Below are 24,088 nucleotides of genomic sequence, written 5' to 3' on the forward strand. Positions count from 1 at the left end.
GAATGTAAAAAGTAAACATTTGTTTTTATTGAGGCCCTCATGAATTGATCCATCATTGATATAGCACAGTAGATGCATTTATTTTGTATTAAGACAAAGCTATGTTCTGAACCTCAGCTTATTGATAACTCTCCCAATCATATTTTCAATTAACAATAATTCATGATTTCATTCCGAACCAGGAAGCAATCTTCAAGAAATACTGTCAAATCTCCCAAGTGTTCAGTGGAAGCAATTAATTCATCATAAGCATTCAATCATCAAACAAGAAGCACTTTGCATGGTATTTTATATACTGCACATTTTATACATGTTCTCATTCCTTTTTTTGTGGTAGGATGGAGTAATAAAAACAAGTTAAAGATTCAAAGCGATGCCCCGGCCCGCTGGTCCAGTCCTGCTAGGGGTCAGGGTGAAGAGGTCAAGGGGACCTGAGGGAGTGGCCCAGTCCACCGAGCTCAGCTGCAGCACACTGGAGGTGAAAGCCTGAGGGAGACTTCAGGTAGTGATGGTGTGTAGAACTGAAATGTAATGTTTCATAGTCTCTAGTGTCTTTATATTTAAAAAATAAAAAATAAGAGAAGAAATATCAACAAAGAAAAAATAAAATCCTCTAAGATGAGCTGCTGGTCATAGGTTAATGCGTAGATGCTCGGGCCGCTTGGCCATGACAGGGTAGGCCTGTTGTTTGAACTGGGACAGGTTGGCTCCCGAAGGCTGACGGATGGGAAGGGGCGCAGAGGCCTCAGAGCTGGCCTGCACTTCCATCTGTTCTGAGGCGGACACCTCCATGACCTGCTCCTGGGGCGACTGGAGACATAGAGAGGATCCGCCGGGCATCAAGGGGCCCCGGGGCCACATGTCACCAGCAGAGAACTTGAAAGGGCTGAAAATGAATAGGGGACATACTATGACTGTGATGATGTGGCATATTCAATGTTACTGCACAAGCTATGTAGGAACAGCCGTAGAGGCTGAAACAATGGAGTACCTGACTGGTGTTCTTGGGCTCCCCAAAAACCGCCGGGGTGAGCGGATTTTTGGCTCAAATGAGAATTTTTCCTTGACGTTTTCAAGTACTGATGGAGCAACATACGTAAAGCCCTGCAGAAGCAATGACAGAGGGGTTATGGTCACCAGTACTGCCTACAAATGTATTAAGGAGAAATTAAGGTGAGCAAAGTTACTAAGCTCGAATTTAGTCAACCTTGTTCTATATAGATTGTGCATGTAAAAAAACTTTTTAAATGATAGAGTATAGCCTATGGCTGGATTTATATTTTTTCCTATGCTACATTAATTTGGCAGACCTAACTTGATTGACCCTCTTTCTATTTCAAGGCCTACTAGTCTATGAGAGGCCTAATCATGGTCCTTCTGTGGCTCAGTTGGTAGAGCGTGGCGCTTGTAACGCCAGGGTAGTGGGTTCGATTCCCGGGACCACCCATACGTAGAATGTATGCACACATGACTGTAAGTCGCTTTGGATAAAAGCGTCAGCTAAATGGCATATATTATTATTATTATATTATCATATTTGTATGAATATTTTGTTAAGCGCCTGTTGACGAGTCATAAACTTGAATTCATTTTTCTGTTGATCAATACATTTTGCAGGAGAATGTAAGGCTATCTGTCTGCCAATTGAAGCTCAGTTGTGTATGCAACAGGTCAACAACCCAAAACACAGAAGTAAATGAACAGCAGAATGGCTTTAACAGAAGGACATATGCCTTCTGGAGTGGCCCAGTCAGAGGCCTGACCTCAACCCGATGGAGATACTGTAGCATGACCTCAAGAGAGCAGTTCACACCAGACATCCCAAGAATATTGCTCAATTGAAACAGTTTTGTAAAGAGGAATGGTCAAAATTCTGAGCAGATCGGATCCGCAACTACAGAAAACGTTTGGTTGAGGTTATTGCTGCCAAAGGAGGGTCAGCCAGTTATTAAATCCAAGGGTTCACAATGTGTTCAGTAAAGACATATAAACGTATAATTGTTTGTGTGTTATTAGTTTAAGCACACTGGGTTTGTCTATTGTTGTGACTTAGATGAAGATCAGATAACATGTTATAACCAATTTATGCAGAAATCCAGGTAATTCCAAAGGGTTCACATACTATTTCTTGCCACTATGTATACTGAACAAAAATAAAAACAATATGTAGCCAAAATAAAAGATACCAGAAATGTTCCATACACACAAAAAGCTTATTTTTATCAGTCTGTGCACAAATGTGTTTACATCCCTGTTAGTGAGCATTTCTCCTTTGCCAAGATAATCCATCCACCTGACAGGTGTGGCATATCAAGAAGCTGATTAAACAGCATGATCAATACTCAGGTGCACCTAGTGCGGGGGACAATAAAAGGCCACTGAAATGTGCAGTTGTCACACAGACAATGCTACAGATGTCTCAAGTTTTGAGGGAGCATGCGATTGTCCACCAGAGCTGTTGCCAGATAATTAAATGTTAATTTCTCTACTATAAGCCGCCCCAAGTTGGTTAGAGAATTTGGCAGCACGTCCAACCGGCCTCACAACCGCAGACCACGTGTAACCACACCAGCCCAGGACCTCGACATGCGGGATCGTTTGAGACCAGCCACCCAGACAGCTGATGAAGTATTTCAGTCTGTAATAAAGCCCTTTTGTGGTGGAAAACTCATTCCGATTGGCTGGGCCGGGCTCCCCAGTGGGTGGGCCTGTTTCCCAAGTAGGCTAGCCTATGCCTTCCCAGGCACACCCATGGCTGCACCCCTGCCCAGTCATGTGAAATCTGTAGATTAGGGCCTAATAAATTCATTTCAATTTACTAATTTCCTTATATGAATTGTAACTCAGTATAATTGTTGAAATTGTTGTGTTATATTTTTGTTCAGTATAAAATGTCTTTAGAATGTGCATGTAACAAAGAAAGAAGAAGCTGTAAATACAAAGGGGTGGTGGACAGGCCAAAAAAACAAATAATAATAAAATAATGTAATCCCTAACAAGATATGTAGCCGTCTTACCAGAAAGGCTTGGTTAGCGCTTTCACTCAGCGTGGAGTCATCTGGGCTGTCTACTGGTGTCTGGCTGGTGAACTTAGAGTCAAACTGGCTCACATCTTCAGCGGATTGCTATGGATACAAGAGATCAGGTGTGTTACAGAGTCTAACGCCTGTGAGAGCTTGAAAGGTTGTCTAAAACAAAATGGAAGCTCTTCTGTTGCTTACCAGGAAAGGCTTGAATGGAGGCTCCACTTTCCTGGCCAGGAGCTCTTCCCAGTTAATGTGTCGGAAGAAGGGATGAGCCTAAGGAAAGATCATCAGAAAAGAAATATAACGATAGCTTTTAAATTTCAATACTTCCCTTTCCCCTCTCACTTTTGAACACTTCTATTTAGGGTCATCTTCTGTTGTTTTATGATCAAAGGCTTGAGACAGAAAGTGGTGCTTGCCAGAATGGGGTAAAATCTCAAACTCTCCTGCCCTCAAGGATGACGTTACAGTTTATTCTTGACAGCATCAAGTCACTCCATCCAACACTTTTCCATTCGTTCTCACCTGCACCTCTATAGCATCTCCGGCCCCTGCTCCAAGTCTTGACGAGGCATTTCTCTTCAGCAGCTGAAAAACAAGAACTAGTATAAATACATAAGTGATTACAAAAATAAAAATGTAAAATGTTTAAACAAATAGTCACCCTTTTCAGGAGATCTCTGGCTTCTTGTGTGAGGTAGGGTGGGAGGTTCAGCTTGCATTTTAAGATTTTGTCAATGGTCTTCTTCCTGTTTTCACCAGTGAAGGGTGGCTACATTTGAAGAAAGAACAAAATAATAACATTGGGTCAACACCACTTGATTGTAATAGAAGTTGTTGTATTACCACATCATTATAAGCAGGAGGCTATGAGAGAAGTTTTGTACTCACCGCTCCAGTCAGCATATCGTACATAAGCGCTCCAAGACTCCACCAGTCCACTGCTCTGTTATGTCCACTTCTCATCAGGATCTCTGGGGCCCTGATACAACATCCATTTAAAAAAAAAAAAAATACATATTTTCATGGTAGACTGATGCAGTCAATATATAAAAATTGCACAGCTTTCAACAGATTTACATGAAGAACAGGTGGTGTGTATTTTACAAAGTGTGACTTACATGTACTCTATGGTGCCACAGAAAGTATGGGTGACTGTGCCACCGTGGATGGACTCTTTACACAGCCCAAAGTCAGTCAATTTCACATGGCCTGGAAAACACAACACAGAAACAAGTCAGCCAATTTCACTTTGAGGTGGATATGCAGAACATTTAGTACATTACATTTCCTGCAGAATATATTGATGGGGAGGAAATCAAGTTATATACCTCAAAACTGTAGGTAGCATTAGCTAGCGCTAGTCAGCTGTTAGCCAAAACTCTGGTGTTTGTCATCCTATATCTTGTTCCCCATCTTCTTAATGTTTTCACCACTTATTTCCATGACCGATAAAAACTTGTTTTCACATGGTCTCGTCTCTCAGCAGCAGACTCACATGCTGACCAGACCGGACACGTCGCCTGTGCGAGCGTCGCAAAAATAAATGTAGAAATCCATGCACCCACACTGCTTGCGTGCGTGCGCCAACGAGCGTCTGCGTTGCCATGGGCTAAAATAGAACTCATTCCTATTTCTGACGCAGATCACGCTGAAAGTCCTGCCTCTCCCATCTCCTCATTGGTTTATAGATGCAGGTACCCACGTGCCATCTCCTCATTGGTTATACCCACGTGGGTGATTGAAAGACTAACTGTTTTGCCGGTAGTTTAGATGCGATCACCATATAAGTTCGTCGTTTTATGTGTGGATTAATTTGTCAGAGTGGAGGACCTTGTGCAGTTCAGGTAAAATAACAACTCAATGTTTATATCCCAGGACAAATTAGCTAGTAACAGCAAGCTAGCTAAACAGGATAAATTAGCTAGCAAGTGCAAGCTACAAAGCCATACATATTTAATGCTTTACGACCCGTCCCCAAATTAATGTCATTGGTTCAGAGTTTGTTTTGATATTTTAACTTGCGTGTCGTGATCATGTTTGGTGTAGGGGGACAAGATACATTTATGCACAATGGCGCACGCGCAAAGCCGTTTGGGTTCCGTGTTATAGTGAGCAATATTTTTGGAATATCAAACTGCAATAAAATCGCAGTATCGAATCATATCGAATCAGCACCTAAGCGCATCTCATGAGGTCCCTGGCAATTCCCAGCCCTAATGTCTAACATGAAGTGCATATACAAGCACAAATATGGACGTATTTACAGCCAATGTAGCATCAAATATGGTCCGACTTGCAGTGAACATGATTGCAACTCAGGACGTTTGTTCTGACATCCTTGCCCAGCTCCAGCATTACCTTGGTTGTTAAGCATGATGTTTTCAGGCTTCAGGTCTCTATAGATGATACCTTTCTGGTGCAGATGGCCCAGAGCCATGGAGATTTCTGCCAGGTAAAAACTGCAGATAAGAAAGAGACCACATTTACATTGTATTATTTTCTGTGCCAGGCACAGCCAACACCTGGTTCCCCAATCTTCAGTTTACTGCTTTTGTCAATTGCATTTTCCCTTTCACCAACTAACATACTGGTGGAGGATATTCCAAAGAAGTGTCTTAGTGCAGTGGATGTAAGAAAACTGCCACTGGTATGACAATATTGCCTTTCGTCATCTCTACTCACCAGGCTGTGTCTTCCATAAATATCCCCTCTCTTTCCAGTTGCATAAACAGCTCTCCACCTGAAAATAACAAAATTAATTCAAACTGAAACAGACATAAAAAAATCTACGCAATTGTAGTGATGTACAAATGCACAAAATAATTGGGGGGACGACACCAAATTAACCCATTTACATTTTGAATCCTGACATTGACTGAATTTCACATACCATAGTGTGAATTTTTCTGTAACTCTAAATGTGCACAGACAGGAAGGGATGGTAGACAGGATATAGACACTATTACATACATCCCTGTGCCCAAGAACACAAAGACAACCTGCCTAAATGACTACAGACCCGTAGCGCTCACGTCTGTAGCCATGAAGTGCTTTGAAAGGCTGGTAATGGCTCACATCAACACCATTATCCCTGAAACTCTAGACCCGCTCCAATTTGCATACCGCCCAAACAGATCCACAGATGATGCAATCTCTATTGATGATGCAATCTCCTTTCCCACCTGGAAAAAAGGAACACCTATGTGAGAATGCTGTTCATTGACTACAGCTCAGCATTCAACACCACAGTACCCTCAAAGCTAATCACCAAGCTAAGGATCCTGGGACTAAACACCTCCCCCTGAAACTGGATCCTGGACTTCCTGACAGGCCGCCCCCAGGTGGGGAGGGTAGGTAGCAACACATCTGCCACGCTGATCCTCAACACTGGAGCTCCCCAGGGGTGCGTGCTCAGTCCCCTCCTGTACTCCCTGTTCATCCACGACTGCATGGCCAGGTACGACTAACACCATCATTAAGTTTGCTGACGACACAACAGTGGAAGGTCTGATCACTGACAACGATGAGACAGTCTATAGGGAGGAGGTCAGAGACCTGGCCGGGTGGTGCCAGAACAACAACCTATCCCTCAACGTAACCAAGACTAAGGAGATGATTGTGGACTACAGGAAAAGAAGCACAGAGCACAACCCCATTCTCACCAACAGGGCTATAGTGGAGCAGGTTGAGAGCTTCAAATTCCTTGGTGTCCACATCAACAACAAACGAGATTGGTCCAAACACACCAAGACAGCCGTGAAGAGGGCACGACAAAGCCTATTCCCCCTCAGGAAACTAAAAAGATTTGGCATGGGTCCTGAGATCCTCAAAAGGTTCAACAGCTGCAACATCAAGAGCATCCTGACCGGTTGCATCACTGCCTGGTACGGCAATTGCTCGACCTCTGACCACAAGGCACTTCAGAGGGTAGTGCGTATGGCCCAGGACATCACTGGGGCAAAGCTGCCTGCCATCCAGGACCTCTACACCAGGCGGTCAAAGGAAAAAATTGTCGAAGACCCCAGCCAAAGACTGTTCTCTCTACTACCGCATGGCAAGCGGTACCGGAGTGCCAAGTCTAGGACAAAAAGGCTTCTCAACAGTTTTTACCCCCAAGCCATTAAGACTTCTGAACAGGTAACCGAATGGTTACCCAAAAATGTTGCACTGTGCCCCCCAACCCCTCTTTTACGCTGCTGCTACTCTCTGTTTATCTTATATGCATAGTCACTTTAACTATACATTCATGTACATACTACCGAAATTGGCCCGACCAACCAGTGCTCACGCACATTGGCTAACCGGGCTATCTGCATTGTGTCCCACCACCCCCACTTTTTACACTTCTGCTACTCTCTGTTCATCATATATGCATAGTCACTTTAACAATACCTACATGTACATACTACCTCAATAAGCCTGACTAACCGGTGTCTGTATATAGCCTTGCTACTCTTTTTTCAAATGTCTTTTTACTGTTGTTTTATTTCTTTACTTACCTACACACACACACCTTTTTTTCCCGCACCATTGGTTAAGTAAGCATTTCACTGTAAGGTCTACACCTGTTGTATTCGGCAAACGTGACAAATAAACTTTGATTTGATTATGGTTAGATGTAATGAGCAGAGGCCCATTAAGTGTTGATGTAAAGTATGCAAAGGCCAACATCCTGTGTGTGACAACCAATTCAGATGATTTGAATCATGATTTTGGTGAAACTATCCTTTGGTCTAAGAAAAGAAACCATCTGCATGACTGGGACTTCTAATATGGAAGGAGATTCAGTCTGGCTCCCCAGCAACTCTTGGGCAACAGGAAGAGTGTGGAAAGAATGGATGGTTGTTTATCTTCTGGTGAATAGGTCATTTGGTGTAACTGCCTTTGTGACCCCTGATTTACTGACCGCTGAGGTACTCCAGGATGAGGTACAGCTTTCCCCCAGTCTGGAAGGCGTAGATTAGATCCACGATGAAAGGATGCTTCACTTCCTCCAGGATGTTCCTCTCCGCCTTGGTGTGCGCAGTGTCCTTTGCATTGCGGACAATCATAGCCTGCGAGGCCCCAAAACATTCATGACCATTAGTCACGTTATTACCGCTAGTCTGCCATTTCAAAAGCCACATGATAAAATACATTTCATTATCAGTTCACGACAAGCAGCCACTGTCAAGAATGTGCTAACACTGAACTCAGTGTTGCTTAGAATAGTTCTGTTTGAAATTAAGCAATTGTCTTTTCAGTGCATTTTTTAAGCATAGCTTGTTGAACAAATCTTGATGAAGTGGTAAGTGTCTGCATATGTCATTAAAGGCCATTTCACTTTCACTGATCAAGCAAAAACACAATTTATTGTGCAAAATCTAATGGACTGAGACAGCTTCTTAACAGCCAAGTCTGCAGCAGCGAAGATGGCTAACTACCAACAAGACCTTACCCACCAACAGGCTTCAAGGAAATATTTGTACACAGAAGCAACATACAACAATGTTTGTCATGTTTACTAAGTTTGAGACAAAATTGAGAGACACTTAAGGGCTATGCATGCTGCCAATGATGTACTAAATGTAAATAAATGTGTTTAAATGTTGTTTTTAGGTACCTTCTTTAAAACCTTCATTGCAAATATCTTCCCCGATGCTGCTCCAGCAACTTTTCGAACTTGAAAAACCTACAAAAAGAAAAAGGCAATAACCAGTTCAACACAATGGGCCAGGCCAAATAATGACAAGTGTGACTTGGAATTAAAAAATGTCATAAAAGTAATCTTATGAAAAGACATTTGAATAAGAGGAGGATACCTTTCCATAACCTCCCTTTCCCAGCACTCGCAGCAGTTCAAAACACTCCGGCCTGATGTTCTCTGTTCCTTGATTGACGTTGTCCTCAGATATCTCAATTTTCTCACAGTCGTCCAGATTGCTGAGGAAAGAAGTCATGCAATTATATGCTCACTTTCAATACCCTGACTGTAGCACGGTACAATTACTAACTACTCAACATAATGATTTAATCGACCAGTCCTTCATAATGCTAAGTGTTAACACTTACAATTCAAAGCCGCTGCACTGGTCCATGAAATCGTTGATCTGAGTCTGACAGAAAATGTGAATTAAAAAATAAATCTGCTTTATAACTGAAATCACTGCAGAGCCATAGAACCGCAGAAGCATCTCATTAGCTTCAACAGGAATGTTGATTATATTTTAAAAGTGTTCAATCTTAGACGCAAGGACAACTGAAATCAATACAATATTAGTTAAAACATTAAATCAGCACAAGCCAAGATTTGAGAGCATACCATCATTCATTCAGAATCCTGGATAGCGGATATTGAGCTGTTGACTGCTTTTCTTGACAGCCTTGGAATTGACCCCTAATTTACGTTTATTATGTTATAAATGTTAAGAAGTCTTTATGGAGGTAAATATTTTACACCCAAATAAACATGTGACGTGATATTTAGTGTTGCCCAAAATCCTTGACAAAGGGCACTGAACATGAGATGCGATTACATACGAAATGTTTACGCTAAAGTTGTCATTCTTGGTAGCTAACTGTCAGTGCATGAATAGTTATTTCATACCAATTAAACATGGCCCTATACAACCAATTCACTAGCTAGTTGTCGCAAATTGTTCATAGATAGGTCTATCAGAACTGTGGATGTCCACTATAACCATGATTAAAAGCTTGTCCAAATTGGGATCTGCCTGTGTCCACATAAGGACCTCACCTCCAGTCCATATTGTTCCAAACTGCAGAAGTGCCAAAATAAACTGTTGCACGCCAGAAACCAAAGCACGCTTGCTTTTGCTGCACACAGACCGTCTAGCAAGTTTAAAAATAGTATATTCAATATTAGTATAACGCGTTACGTATGCAAATGTCGTAATGCAATGTATAACAACTATCTCGCGAAAGCTGAGAACAAGTGACAGCTCATGAGTGTTAATTTAGCTGGTTGATCTATGCGGCTAGCTAATGTTAGCTGGTAGCATTGTCAAAAATTGGGCCTAATGCATTGGTAACAAACCAAGACGACAGGCCTATCTATACCTAGTAAGCTAGCTAACATGGCTATTAGAAGTTACATCGAATACTCGTGCAACCACACGCGACAAAATCGAGAAAATTACCTCCTCGAGCTCATCATCGGAGACATTTTCCTCCGGCTGATCCAAATCGATATCGAATATACCCGCCATCGCTGCTCTCGTTCAGTCCGTGAAAATAGCTCGCGCTCCCCGCCTCATGGACAAACACACATCGCCGCGGCCATAACCGGCTACTACACTGAGCATGCGCACCACGCAACCAACCAAGTGAAGCGCGGACATGATCGATTTGTTGCAGGAAACACGGCGAGCTTCAAACCAGACTGGAATACAAACATAAAACTGTCATTGATAGTTGGAGGAAACATAGCTAGCAAATTTATTTTCCATACATATTCATTGAACATTTAGGCGAACATACTTGAAAACAACAGCTTTTTCAAGCAGGAATAATAATGTCCATCGTGACAGTGCAACTTGGACAATGTGGCAACCAGGTAGGCCAAGAGTTGTTCGAGGTGATCAGCAATGATGCAAATGATACGCAAAGAAAGGTTTACAGTGAATGCAGCAGTGAGCGTTTCTTCAATGAGACTGCAAATAGAGGTAAGTTAGCTATTCCTAATGATAATAAGCTGGTGCACCTCTTCTAACATTTAAACTTAACAGATGTGTATTTAACCTTTAATGTTGTCTGCACAGAACTCGTGGCAAGGTCAGTGCTGATTGACATGGAACCCAAAGTCATCTCACAGAGTATTGCAAAGACTGCCAAATCTGGGAAGTGGAGATATGGGGACCGTTCACACTTCAGTCAGAAACAGGGTTCTGGAAACAACTGGGCAAATGGGTAAGGATGTTTTCAATGTGCAGAATTTGTTTGGAGGGGCTGGCCACCTTGCAATTATAATGGCTCTGAATTGTTCATGACCACATGACATGAAAAACTGGTCAGGTGACATCATGTACAGTGCATTCAGAATGTATTCACACCCTTTGACTTTTTCCACATTTTTGGAAACGTTACGTTACAGCCTTATTCTAAAATTGATAAAGTAAACATTTTTCCTAATCGAACTACACAATGTCCCATAATGACAAAGTGAAAACAGGTTATTAGAAATAACAAACAGAAATACCTTATTTACATAAGTATTCAGACCCTTTGTAATGAGACTCGAAATTGTGGCCGCCATCATTCTTAAATGGAAGAATGTTGGATCCACCAAGACTCTTCCTGGAGCTGGCCGCCCGGCCAAACTGAGCAATCGGGGGAGAAGGGCGTTAGTCAGGGAGGTGTCCAAGAACCCGATGTACACTCTGACAGAGCTCCGGAGTTCCTCTGTGGAGATGGGAGAACCTTCCAGAAGGACAACCATCTCTGCAGCACTCCACCAATCAGGCTTTTATGGTAGAGTGGCCAGACAGAAGCCACTCCTCAGTAAAAGGCACATGACAGCCCGCTTGGAATTTGCCAAAAAGCACCTAAAGGACTCAGACCATGAGAAACAACATTGTTTGGCCTGAATGCCAAGTGACCTGTCAGGAGGAAACCTGACACCATCTGTACGGTGAAGCATGGTGGTGGCAACATCATGCTGTGAGGATGTTTTTCAGGGACTGGGAGATTAGTCAGGATCAAGGGAAAGATGAACGGAGCAAGGTATAGAGAGATCCTTGACGAAAACCTGCTCCAGAGCGCTCAGGACCTCAGACTGGGTCGAAGCTTCACCTTCCAACGGGACAATGGCCCTAAGCACACAGCCAAGACAATGCAGGAGTGGCTTCAGGACAAGTCTCTGCATGTCATTGAGTGGCCCAGCTAGAGCCCGGACTTGAACCCGATCAAACATCTTTGGAGAGACCTGAAAACAGCCGTGCAGCGACGCTCCCCATCCATCCTGAAAGAGCTTGAGAGGATCTGCCGAGAAGAGTGGGAGAAACTCTCCAAATACAGGTGTGCCAAGCTTCTAGCGTCATACCCAAGAAGACTTGAGGCTGTAATCGCTGCCAAATGTGCTTCAACAAAGTACTAAGTGAAAGGTCTGAATACTTATGTAAATGTGATATTTCAGTTTTTTTATTCTTAATACATTTGCAAAAATTTCTAAAAACCTGTTTTTGCTTTGTCATTATTTTGTGTAGTTTGATGAGGGGGGAAAAACAATTTAATCAATTTTAGAATTAGGCTGTAATGTAACAAAATGTGGAAAAAGTCAAGGGGTCTGAGTACTTTCCGAATGCACTGTAGTTAGGAAAATCTATATGCCCGCACCTGACAGCAGTGTCCATAGCACTATAATATGACAACACTGTGTTTTCTTTTCTTTGCTTGTAGATACTGTGTCCATGGACCACGTCATGAGGAGGTAGTGATGGACATTGTGAGGAGGGAGGTGGAGCACTGTGACTGTCTGGCAGGAATCGTGGCCATGATGAGTGTGGCAGGGGGCACAGGGTCAGGGGTGGGCACATACGTTACTCGGTGTCTTCGGGACGCCTACCCAAACTCCTTCATCCTCAACCACCTGACATGGCCCTATGGCACTGGAGAGGTAAGAAGCTTGCTTCAGCACCTGCAAAACATCACAGAACTGTCAACAAATGTGTATATACAGTGCCTTCAGAAAGTATTTAGACCCCTTGACTTTTTCCCACATTTTGTTACATTACTGCCTTATTCTAAAATGGCTAAAATAAATAATTTTCCTCAGCAATCTATACACAATACACCATAATGACAAAGCAAAAACAGAAGGGAGAAACTCCCCAAATACAAGCTTGTAGCGCCATACCCAAGAAGACTCTGTTGTAATCGCTGCCGAAGGTGCTTCAACAAAGTACTGAGTAAATGGTTTGAATACTAATTTCTGTTTTTTATTTTATTTTATTTTTAAATTAGCAAACATTTCTAAACCTATTTTTGCTTTGTCATTATGGGGTATTATGTGTAGATTGATGTGGACAAAAAAACAATTTAATCGATTTTAGAATAAGACTGTAATGTAATAAAATGTGGGAAAAGTCCAGGGGTCCGAATGCACTGTAAAGGCCTAACATTTATGTTTTAAAATAGACATATTTCCTATGGAATAAGAAAGTAATATTGCAAAGCATTTACTTTTTACATTTACATTTGTCATTTAAAAGACGCTCTTGCCCAGAGAGACTTACAATTATCTTAAAATAGCAAGGTGAGACAACCACATTTCCACAAAACCACAAAAAAATTACACCGTTACAATAATATAATTTTTGAAGGTAGAAACAACATCATCAGTACTCTTTGGATGACTAGTTTTCACTAATTGCTGGATTGTGCTTTCCTTTTGAAGGTGATAGTCCAGAACTACAACTCTGTGCTCACACTGTCACACCTCTACCAGCTCTCAGATGCCATCCTGGTTCATGAAAATGACACGGTTCACAAGATCTGTGCTCAGCTCATGAATATCAAACACATATCATTCAGGGACGTCAACAAAGTCATCGCCCACCAGCTAGGGAGTGTTCTGCAGCCTGCACTCACTGGTGACTCCCATGGTATCTACAATAGAAACCCCATAGGTGAGTACTGAGCAGCATCAACACTACTGTAACAACACACATAAACATATGCCCCCTTCAAGTGTAGTAGGTGGATGAAATAAACCAGTGTGTCAGAAAGTATTGAAGTTGCATATCACACACTGTGTTTCCAGGTGAACTGATGAGCAGCCTGGTGTGTCACCCAGAGTACAAGCTTCTCAGCGTGTGCAACATTCCCCAGGTGTCCAGCTCCTCTATGGCTTACAGCATGTTCACCTGGCCGGGCCTGCTCAAACATCTACGTCAGATGCTCATTGCCAACTCCAAAATGGAGGAAGGCACGTGTTGTGTTCTCATAGTGCATTGGTCAGAAATGAGTGCTGTACTAGTCTTGAACACTAGGAGTCTGTATTGGCTAACTGAAATTCCAAATCAATCTATGTCCCCATGCAACTCAACATGGGTCTATTTATATTGATGCTGTTTAGTCATGAATTGTATTGTTTTTTTGTTGTGTAGCCATGCTAGTTTGTATAAGCTAGCTTCTCCATGTGTTTACTGTTTTTCATGTCTAGGTGTTAATGCTCTGAGGACTGTTATTTATCAGGCATCGACTGGCAGGTGCGAGCCCCCTCTCTCCAGTCTGAAGGGATAGAGAGGACCGGGAGTCACAGACGACCAGGCTTCAACACCTCCCTGGCCAACCTGCTCATACTGCGGGGGAAGGATGTGAACAATGCAGAGATAAGTAAGAGACCAGTACATAGGTGTCTAACTACTATGGGTCATAGTATTTGATTCATTCTAGAATCCAAAACAACTTTTGAATGTTAAATCTATAGGTGGATTTCACCATCCGAGTCTATATACCCCCTGGCTTCCAGCAGATGAGGCTTTCAGCATGTGGAAAACCCCAGTCCCGTTTAACAAGTATGAGAAGTCTGCTATACTGGTCAGCAACAGTCAGACTCTGTTGAGGCCTCTGGACAACATGGTGGGGAAAGCCTGGAACATGTTTGCCTCCAGGTACAGTTAGACACATCATGTAAAAATGGCATGCATGTTCACTTATTTTGAAGTTTTCCAATGGTAGACTAATGATTTAAACTACCTCATTCCCAGGTTATTGGGTTTCCACATATTGATGTGGTGTCTTTGCTTCCATAGGGCCTACATTCATCAATACACTAAGTTCGGGATCTCAGAGGAGGATTTCTTGGATAGCTTCACGTCTCTTGAACAGGTCATCTCTAGCTACAGTCAACTTTGATGCTACGGCCTGCTTTGGACCAGTACGATACTGTTTGGATATGACAAACCAGGATTCACTCCAATGCACTTTCAAGGTAATTTCTGATTGAGCTAACATATGCAGTGTTTAGCGTGAATGTGGTCTCTGAACATTGCGCAATCAATTGTATTCCGGCCTAAGCCAATAAAAACTTGCAGGGAGCTTATGCTATATTGGCATGTTATTGGACAGGAGATTGAACATTACACACTTACTGTTCTTGTACCAAAGGAGTCAAAGAGCATTAATGTTGAAAGAATTACATTACTTGTAAAATGAATTTATACAAATAAAATTCCATTATTCAAGTACATTGAGGGGTATAAATACAAGTAACACGTTTTATATGAACAAGGCTTTTATTGAAGATTTTTCAGAAAAGACCACTAAATGCACACAAAACAGCCATGATGCCTTACATCATTGTCTTTGTTGGGAAGCAAGTTTGATTTGAATCATTAGCCATAAAAGGTACTGAAATTAGCACATGCTTTAAAGGTTGTACCATAGTCAAGACAGCACTCTTCAGATGGTTAATACCCAGAACTTCAGACAGCTTACAGGCTGTTGTTGCCATGTGATTCAAACAGTCAACACCAGTCTGATAAGCTATCTGACAGGATGGGAGAGGGAGTAAAATACCTGCAACAACCAGGACCAGGTCTATACAAACCAGCTTCAGAAAAACGTATTTTCCGACAGGACAATAAGCATTGCATTATCTGAAACAATAAGCAGTGATGATATACAACTCGCTCATATATCTAGTTTCAAAATCACAACATATCAATTCCATATTTAAATACATTATTCTCCAATTTACAAAATAGCGATCCATATGCTTTGAGAATCTTGGCACTTACCTTTTGATGTTAATTCTTTAAAAGCGGTTCAAGCATTTTCAATCTTGGTGGTCTGAGTGCCTAAGCACTATATACAATAACATGGGGCAAGCTTACAAGAATGGAAGCAATTGTTTAAATAGTAAGAGAAACTCAGACATGGAAACAAGAATGATTTAGGCATTTTTATATATATTCTGCTCAAAGACCATCTAAATGTACAGAATAAAAATGACGCTGAGTGTAATGTTAAGTTACAAATCCTTTGTTCCGTTTGTCCAAGTTAGTTTGTCTAGATCATTCAAAATACATACCGTCCCAAAAATATTTCCAGGATGTGCAAACCAATAACACATTGATCCGACTTGATATTGCTATTTCCAAGAAACAAATGACAGATGGTCTATTTCTGATCAACAGGACAAAACACAAGAAAATGTAACCCTGAAAACATCCTTAGCATCATATCAGCATACACAATGTCTGAGTCCATCCATACAGTGAAGTTTGGTACAAATCAAGTCTAGTGATTTAAGAACTGTGTTCAATGGAAGTAGGACCCTCCACCTTGCATAAGGCATTGCAGCTGGTATAGCTGCCAGCAAAACAGTTGACCTCCAGTTTCTGCTCATAATATCCTATCACACACTAAACACAGATGAGGGGAAACTACAAAACCTTAAGGACAAACAAACAGTATACAGCCGTAAGCACACACCGAATAGTGCCAGTTCAGCCTCAAGAATGGAAAAGGGCAAGGTTAGTTTGAGACAGAGCCAAGGGACTCTCAGCAGTCAGTTGGTGAGTCTCTTATCACTTGGTTTTCTCCTCAGTGTACCTCTGCTGCCGACTCTGTTGTCGTCGCTTGGCGTAGCTCTGAGCCATAGAGTTGATGATGGAGAAGATAAAGTAACAGACCATGACCAGAACCACCTTCTCAAAGACCCATGACAGCCAGTTCTCAGTCTGCACAGAGAGACATGCATACAGAGGAATATTACTGTTGACTAACACGAATGCATTACAATTTGTATTATCTTGGCAATCAATAAAATCACATGCTTTGTCTCGACTTTGGAAGGATGGATGATGGTAAGTGCTCTTACCGCCGGGGTGCCAGCGCCAGTGTGGTGGTGGAGTTTACTCCTCTGGGCCTCCAGGTACTCACTGAAAGGCTTCTGTATGGAGGGACCTACCCTCGGCAGAGACCTGACACAGTGGCAGGGAAAGGACATCCACAGGCAAGGGAGAGGCGAGGCAGGGGGAAAAAGGGAGGGAAAGACAGACAACATTATATCCCAGAGTACTTACCATATCAGCAGTATCCCTTCACATGGTAAAATAATGAGGCTTTGTCGGGGGAACCCTTGGTCCATAGGACAAGAGAGCAGTCTATTGCTCATGATGTCAAGAGTTCCAATTTCTGTTTCTAGTTAGGCATCAAGTCTAGCTGGGAGTTCCCACTGCCAGTGTAGTGGCTGAGAGCACACAGCAGAGTGAAGTGAGGCAGTCCTCATCTCTTATTTATTCCTGAGATCCCTATAAGCAACCAGTCTGAGCCCAATAACCAGGAAGTGACTCAATATGCTGTCATCACAGCCTTATGGGTGGAAACAGATCAAACTAGGCGTGTTCATCAATATGATTGTCCATATGGGAGGGAGAGCAAAGGATTACATCACTCTGTGGGCCCCTCAGTTTATCAGGGCTCTTTACATTATAGTTACAGGGAATGCAGACAAATTGATTGGAAGAGAACCCTCAGACACCACAACTTGATGTACCGGAGTAACACCATAATAATTCGTAGTTGACAGTACTATACCAAAATAATTGGTATAATTTAAATCAATGCATCACAACAATCATTAAATAAAATACAAACATTTTAGACATGGTTTGTTTTGTGTTTTTTTTAAAATGCAGGTGTTAATATAAACTTCATCTAAAGCTTGACTAGACATTGGATAATTGTAATTGCTGATCTTAAACAAAGGGATATGTCATGCCCATTCCCAGACTAACTTTGAGTGACTCACTCAGCCACACAAACTGCTGCAATCACCAACAGTTCCGATTCAGCGTTCAAGCACCAGTGTAACACATAAGAGAGTCAGACCAGTCAAACAATTGCAATGGTAGCAAGCAATTGTTCCTTCTCACGCGACTCATTTTAACTGAATAAGATGCCACTATAAACTGATCATTAGTTGTAAGATTTGTATTTTATTTGTTCATGATAATAAAAATTGGATGAGAAGAGTCAAGGAAGAGCTGAAGATTTTAGCTGATTATGTTGGATGCGTTAAATGGAAGTGAGGATTTATTTCTTTCATACAGTGGCTTGCGAAAAAAATGTACCCCCCTTGGAATTTTTCCCTTTTTGTTGCCCTACAACCTGGAATTAAAATGTCTTTGTGGGTCTGTATTATTTAATTTACACAACATGCCTACCACTTTGAAGATGTTAAATGTTTTGTGAAACAAAGACAAAAACTGAACTTGAGCGTGCATAACTATTCGCCCCCCCAAAATCAATACTTTGTAGAATCACCCTTTGCAGCAATTGCAGCTGCAAGTATCTTGGGCTATATCTCTATAAGCTTGGCACATCTAGCCACTGGGATTTTTATTCCCATTCTTCAAGGCAAAACTGCTCCAGCTCCTTCAAGTTGGATGGGTTCCACTGGTGTACCGCAATCTTTAAGTCATACCGCAGATTCTTAATTGGATTGAGGTCTGGGCTTTGACTAGGCCATTCCAAGACGTTTAAATGTTTCCCCTTAAACCACTCAAGTGTTGCTTTAGCAGTATGCTTAGGGTCATTGTCCTGTTGGAAGTTGAACCTCCATCCCATTCTCAAATCTTTGGACTGAAACAGGTTTCCCTCAAGAATTACCCTGTATTTAGCGCTGTCCATCATTCCTTCAATTCTGACCAGTTTCCCAGTCCCTGCAGATGAAAAACATCTCCACAGCATGATGCTGCTACCATCATGCTTCACTGTGGGGATGGTGTTCTCAGGGTGATTAGGTGTTGGGTTTGCACCAGACATAGCATTTACCTTGATGGCCTAAAAGCTACATTTGTGTCTAATCTGACCAGAGTACATTCCATATGTTTGGGGAGTCTCCCACATGCCTTTTGGTGAACACCAAACATGTATGCTTAATGTTTTCTTTAAGCAATGGCTTTTTTCTGACCATTCTTCCGTAAAGCCCAGCTCTGGAGTGTACGGCTTAGTGGTCCTATGGACAGACACTCCAATCTCCGCTGTGGAGCTTTGCATCTCCTTCAGGTTCGCTTTGTTGCCTCTGATTAATGCCCTCCTTGCCTGGTCTGTGAGTTTGTGGGCGGCCTTCTCTTGGCAGGTTTGATGTGGTGCTATATTCTTTCCATTTTTTAATAATGATTTAAAGTGGTGCTCCGTGGGATGTTCAAAGTTTCAGATGTTTTTTTATAACCCAACCCTGATCTGTACTTCTCCACAACTTTGTCCCTGACCTGTTTGGAGAGCTCCTTGGTCTTGCTTGGTGGTTCCCCTTGCTTAGTGGTATTGCAGATGCTGGGGCTTCCAGAACAGAGATATATATATATATATATATATATATATACACACACTGAGATCATGTCACACTTAAATAAAGTTCCCCTGTGTGCAATCTAACTAATTATGTAATTTGAAGGTAATTGGATGCACCAGATCTAATTTAGGGGCTTCATAGCAAAGGGGGTGAAAACATATGCACGCACTATTACATTTTTTATTTAAGAATTGTTTCGAATACAAACTATTTTTTCCCTTTCACTTCATCAATTTGGACTATTTTGTGTATGTCCATTACACAAAATTCATTTAAATAGTAATGTAGCAAAAGGAAAAACACCAAGTGGGACAAATACTTTTGCAAGGCACTGTATATCCTGTAGTTATTATTCCCCTGCTGCTGTCAGGGAGATTCTGGTTCAGTCAAAGCTGAACTGCTGTGAGTCAGAACAGATTCCATCTGATAGGTGGTCAGCCAGCCATGTGGGGTCCTATGTGGGGGATTGGTTTGCGTGTAAGGGAAGTACCCTTAAAGGTAAACACACACATCTGACTTTGATTTTAAGCTTTTATGACGGTATTTGATCAGAATGATGACACCCCCCCAGGGCTTGACATTAACTTTTTTTTTCTCTTGTCCAAAAGCTCAAGTCTGTAAGAGCATTTTTTACATCATTGTATGAAGCAAGGGACCACTTTACAAAATGCATTACTATCTTTTTCACCATAGAAACAGACAGATGTAGGCTACACTCTACATATTCAAGCCTCTCACAATACAACACTGCCCCTTTAAGGCTCTTGGAGGATGGTTGACCACCCTGGTAGCATACAAAATACTTTGTCTTTATAAAATAATTCCCCCCAGGACTCGAAATTAAGGGTGTCCCATCGACAAATACTTTGTCTACGGTACAGAACAGACTCTTGGACAGTTCTGGGAAGATTCATACAACCACTGCACAAAATGTTAAAAAGCAATGATGCTGATATAACAGATCAGACAGTTTTGCTTAGAATGTTGATACAGTAGTTTTATTTCTTCCTATTATAATGTCAATGTGCACATGGCTGTAGGCTGTGCGCAAATGTTCCACAATGCAATTAGTGGGAAACACTGCTCACTACATAAAACATGAGAAAAATGCTGGTTTCAATGGCATAGGCTATTAGACCAAAGAGTTTATCAAATAATTCCCATGGTCTTATTTTGGTTAGGCTACTTTGAAAAACAGTTAAACAATTCATTTAAACACATTTTTATTTTTTACTTAAGAGGACAAGCATCTATGTTGAGCCCCTGCCCCCCAGTAAAAGCACCCCTCTCTTCATCTATACGCACACATTAACAGACACATACTCACCCGATCAGAGACACCATCTGTTCCACTATGTGCTTGCTGAACGTTATAATAACAAACAGTTTCTGTGGGAAGACAAATGAATCAACTGGGTGATTAGTGATCAGTCTCGGTCAGAGACAGTGAGACCCTGAGTCGCCATCTGCACCGAGTTGAGGGACATATCCTATGAACACAGTGACACATGCCATCCCAGCCAAATCTGGACAGTAAAAGACCCATGAGGTCTGAGGGAGAAGCACAAAGCCTCCCCCGGACCCTGGTCCTCCTCAACCCTGGAGGGTTTTGTCAGAACTGGTGAGATCACTGGCTGCTACCACGGAGATTAATTGGTCTGGTTAGACGGCTCAGCTCTCACCACGACTCACAGAGAGACAGTCAGTCTCTCACCGTCTGAGAGTAGATTAGTCACTATGGCAGACTTAACAATAAAGCCTAGAATTAAGAGTTCTGGTTTACAAAAAGCAATGGCTCTCATTAAAGTGCTCCCCATACTCCTTTCATCTGGAATGGTCTTCTACAGCAGCACTAGAAGTACTTCAACACACAGACACCATGGAATTACAGCCAACTGAACATTCTGACATTGTATGAATGTCTAATTGGTTAGTACAACTACAATATTTACTTGTATGTGCATCTTGACGATGGCTTTCCCAATAAGCGTCGCTCCAAAGAAGGTCCAAAATGGTACCAGGAAGTGGCCACATGTTATACCAGCCAGGTCAAACAGAGGATTAGGTATCTGAAAGACAGGTCATAACATATAAAAATATATCCTGTAATAGAAGAGTGCATTTGAGTTCTACCTTAATTGCCATAACTTCATTGAAACCAACATCAACATTCAGTGATGCGCTTTAATAATAAAGGCCTCAACTTAAAAAAAAGTATAAGATAAGAGTGCACGTCAAGTCATCAAATGTAGGCTTGGACTTACCGAGGCGCAGGCTAGAATCCCAAAGAATCCCACTTTCTGCACCATGTTCTGAACGCCCAGTTTTGCTCTTGTGACAAAATCCTGGAAACATAATTCAACAGTTTATTATCAAATATGACATTTATGCTTAACACATTAACCATTTCTTCAATAATATCAATATCATGATATAACCAAACTGAAAAACAATGTAATTCTGAAAAGGGTGTTACTTGATAAAGAATGAATGTACGGTAGTATAACAAACGCTATCAGATGGGCTATTATCTTTTCCTTTGATCTCTAAGCCAAGAGTTGTTGGCAAAGAACTGTTGAACTCTTATGATCTGATTGATATACACTACATCAAAATCAATGACGTCTTCAGTGATAATGTGTTAACCTTTGCCCTAAAACTATTCCGTTGTAACCGTCAGGTCAAAAGCATCTGACATGAATCTGTATATCGAGACCTTAGGACTTACAAGGTTCCACCTGAGATTTGTCAAGAAGGAGTTATTCATATAGAGTTGTTCTTTAGGAAGTCCTTCACATGTGACATGTCAGATGTGAAAAAGTCAATTTACAATGAAAAGATCTGAACCTGTGCAAACACCTTTGAACTTGGTGCTATAAAAGGTTATATCTGCAATCCAATCACAGAGCTGGGTTGTCAATAATAAAGAATTTATATCGATGTACTTATTGAATCATGAAAGACGACATCACAACAGTCTGGGACTTGAAAAATACTAATCTCAAAACCATACAATTTGCAGATAGAACCTTTCAGTACCAAGTCCTTTGTTCATATCACAGGTTATGGTCCTCTTTTGCAAGTACTTTTTTTCACCACTTTTTCAGAATAATGCCCATCACTTAAGCCCTTCATGGCAAACATAAATGCATGTACCTTAAGGCATGTTTAAGAACCATTTGAGAGGCATTGCGTTTGTCTTGTTCGATATCAATATGAAAACCTTCAATTAAAAATAAAATAATAATTACCCTTTATCTGAACTAGGTAAGTCAGTTAAGAACTTATTTACAATGATGGCCTAGGAACAGTGGGTTAACTGCCTTGTTCAGGGGCAGAATTACATTTTTAGCTTGTCAGCTCAGGGATTCAATCCAGCAACCTTTCGGTTACTGGCTCAACGCTCTAACCACTAGACGACCTGCCACCCCTTAATGGAAGGAGTATTTCACTAAAAACTACAAACATACCACATTTTATTGATAACTAGCAAGTAGTTTATTGAGTTTGGGTGTCAGAGACCAGAAAAATATATCAGTTTACTCATCCAGAGCTAAGCTTTAGCAATGTTGCTAGTTGTGCATAGGATAGTGTATTTGTCATTTTAGTGAACTAACGACCGTGTAATGAAGATTAATATATTTGCTGATGTGATTATAAAGGGTATTCTCTTTATTTAATCATTAAAATGTCTACCTATTGAAATAATTGTAACATTGATAGAACCTTATGGCTGAACTTATCTTGACATTTCAGAAACTTAAGGTTCGACCTGTGTTTGCACCCCACTTTTTATTTTTAACTTTTTACAAATGTTGGATTGGGTTTGGATACTCTGTAATTTTAGGTACCTTTAAGGCGAGGACCTTAAATGGGTTATGAAAGAAGAATTCACTTCCAAACAGTTCTGAGATGTTGGATGTAAAAATGTTGATGCTCAATATCTCAAAACTATGCTTTGCGCTGATAGAACCGTATAGTCCCAAGGTCACAATATCTTAATAATAAATGAGTATGCAGTGGTACACACATTTACTAGTAAAGACATAAGATTTTACTTCTTTATTTCAGATTCCATTAAGTGAGACTAGACTGGAGGAAAATCTGATTCTTAATCTGAGCTCTTTGCTTAGTTAGCAATCTAAGGGTTAGGCACTGGTTGTCATGTCAGTAGCCTGTTCACATTGCCTGTCCTTCAATTGAAAGGATCATGAAAGAAAGACCTTAGGGATGATTAAAGGGGAGCTTGTTTCACCGTGACTCATTCCACTAGCAACTGTTACTGGAAATGGTGGGAGGGGCTTTCAGAAAGTCATGTGATAACTGGAGACTAATCACAGGCCAGATAGAGAAGTCAGTAAATAGTGATGGACAGTTAGGTAGAGTTCCATCCCCAATTAAAATACTGAATGAGAGTCTATAAGACTACAGAGACTTGGGTGGAATGGGGCATTCAAGAGGCAGGCTACTACACTGTGAGAGGGGAGGACAGAGTCCCCACTCACCTGAGCAGTCTGTGCCTGCTCCAGCATCTCCTCAAACTCCTCATAGTCTTCGTCGTCTGGGTCTGCTCCAGATAGCCTGGCTGCTCGGGCCATGAAGTAGGGGGGCAACTCCCCAATAGCTGTACCTGCACCCTGGAGAGACAGTCACACACTGGTTTAGTTTAGCACTGGTTCATACCAGAGTCAAGCATAGCTCTATGGTCTCACTACTAGAGAATCTCTTAGGTGAGGTTATGTGAGGTCAACTGAAG

The 24,088-nt window shown here is 41.5% G+C and overlaps 3 protein-coding genes across 7 annotated transcripts in view; 1 reads left to right on the forward strand and 2 right to left on the reverse strand.

Moving 5' to 3' along the window:
* LOC118397484 (ribosomal protein S6 kinase beta-1-like) lies at positions 1-11,481 on the reverse strand. Of its 3 annotated transcripts, none has more exons than XM_052467685.1 (15): positions 11,227-11,481; positions 9,081-9,124; positions 8,831-8,951; positions 8,632-8,700; positions 7,936-8,083; positions 5,712-5,769; positions 5,388-5,488; positions 4,148-4,238; positions 3,918-4,008; positions 3,691-3,798; positions 3,552-3,614; positions 3,222-3,299; positions 3,018-3,125; positions 992-1,104; positions 1-886 (listed from the first exon to the last, which is right to left on the reverse strand). In XM_052467685.1, exons 1-15 carry the CDS (start codon positions 11,464-11,466, stop codon positions 631-633), a joined length of 1,689 nt encoding a protein of 562 aa, XP_052323645.1. In that variant the 5' UTR covers positions 11,467-11,481; the 3' UTR covers positions 1-630. The 3 variants fall into 3 exon arrangements, with proteins under 3 accessions (XP_052323645.1, XP_035648154.1, XP_035648155.1); XM_035792261.2 differs by lacking the exon at positions 11,227-11,481 and adding an exon at positions 10,169-10,318; XM_035792262.2 differs by lacking the exons at positions 9,081-9,124; positions 11,227-11,481 and adding an exon at positions 10,169-10,318.
* Positions 10,306-16,814, forward strand: tubd1 (tubulin, delta 1). 2 transcript variants are annotated; one of them, XM_035792263.2, is made up of 9 exons: positions 10,306-10,693; positions 10,790-10,937; positions 12,426-12,642; positions 13,423-13,654; positions 13,789-13,953; positions 14,223-14,363; positions 14,458-14,641; positions 14,783-14,961; positions 16,582-16,814. In XM_035792263.2, exons 1-8 carry the CDS (start codon positions 10,543-10,545, stop codon positions 14,883-14,885), a joined length of 1,341 nt encoding a protein of 446 aa, XP_035648156.1. In that variant the 5' UTR covers positions 10,306-10,542; the 3' UTR covers positions 14,886-14,961; positions 16,582-16,814. The 2 variants fall into 2 exon arrangements, with proteins under 2 accessions (XP_035648156.1, XP_035648157.1); XM_035792264.2 differs by having other exon boundaries at positions 13,474-13,654.
* The window catches only part of vmp1 (vacuole membrane protein 1), an 18,786-nt gene continuing 10,617 nt past the window's right edge, over positions 15,920-24,088 (reverse strand). For both annotated transcript variants that reach the window (XM_035792265.2, XM_035792266.2), the window contains exons 7-12: positions 23,838-23,969; positions 21,597-21,677; positions 21,285-21,401; positions 20,660-20,721; positions 16,855-16,957; positions 15,920-16,714 (exon numbers count right to left, since the gene is read on the reverse strand). In XM_035792265.2, coding sequence (XP_035648158.1) covers positions 16,562-16,714; positions 16,855-16,957; positions 20,660-20,721; positions 21,285-21,401; positions 21,597-21,677; positions 23,838-23,969 — 648 coding nt within the window. In that variant the 3' untranslated portion in view covers positions 15,920-16,561. The remainder of the gene's footprint in view (positions 16,715-16,854; positions 16,958-20,659; positions 20,722-21,284; positions 21,402-21,596; positions 21,678-23,837; positions 23,970-24,088) is intronic.

The sequence above is a fragment of the Oncorhynchus keta genome, chromosome 18 (genome assembly GCF_023373465.1).
Source record: "Oncorhynchus keta strain PuntledgeMale-10-30-2019 chromosome 18, Oket_V2, whole genome shotgun sequence".
NCBI lineage: Eukaryota > Metazoa > Chordata > Actinopteri > Salmoniformes > Salmonidae > Oncorhynchus > Oncorhynchus keta.

Bases quoted from the DNA above. Each gene is read 5' to 3' on its own strand.
- tubd1 (XM_035792263.2), top strand. From the start codon at position 10,543: ATGTCCATCGTGACAGTGCAACTTGGACAATGTGGCAACCAGGTAGGC. The intron at 10,694-10,789 runs GTAAGTTAGCTA...TTGTCTGCACAG, and splicing joins CAATGAGACTGCAAATAGAG to AACTCGTGGCAAGGTCAGTG. The intron at 13,655-13,788 runs GTGAGTACTGAG...CTGTGTTTCCAG, and splicing joins CTACAATAGAAACCCCATAG to GTGAACTGATGAGCAGCCTG.
- LOC118397484 (XM_052467685.1), bottom strand. From the start codon at position 11,466: ATGGTTGTCCTTCTGGAAGGTTCTCCCATCTCCACAGAGGAACTCCGG. The intron at 8,084-8,631 runs GTACCTAAAAAC...GGGGCCTCGCAG, and splicing joins CAATGAAGGTTTTAAAGAAG to GCTATGATTGTCCGCAATGC. The intron at 4,009-4,147 runs GTAAGTCACACT...ATGTTGTATCAG, and splicing joins TGTGGCACCATAGAGTACAT to GGCCCCAGAGATCCTGATGA.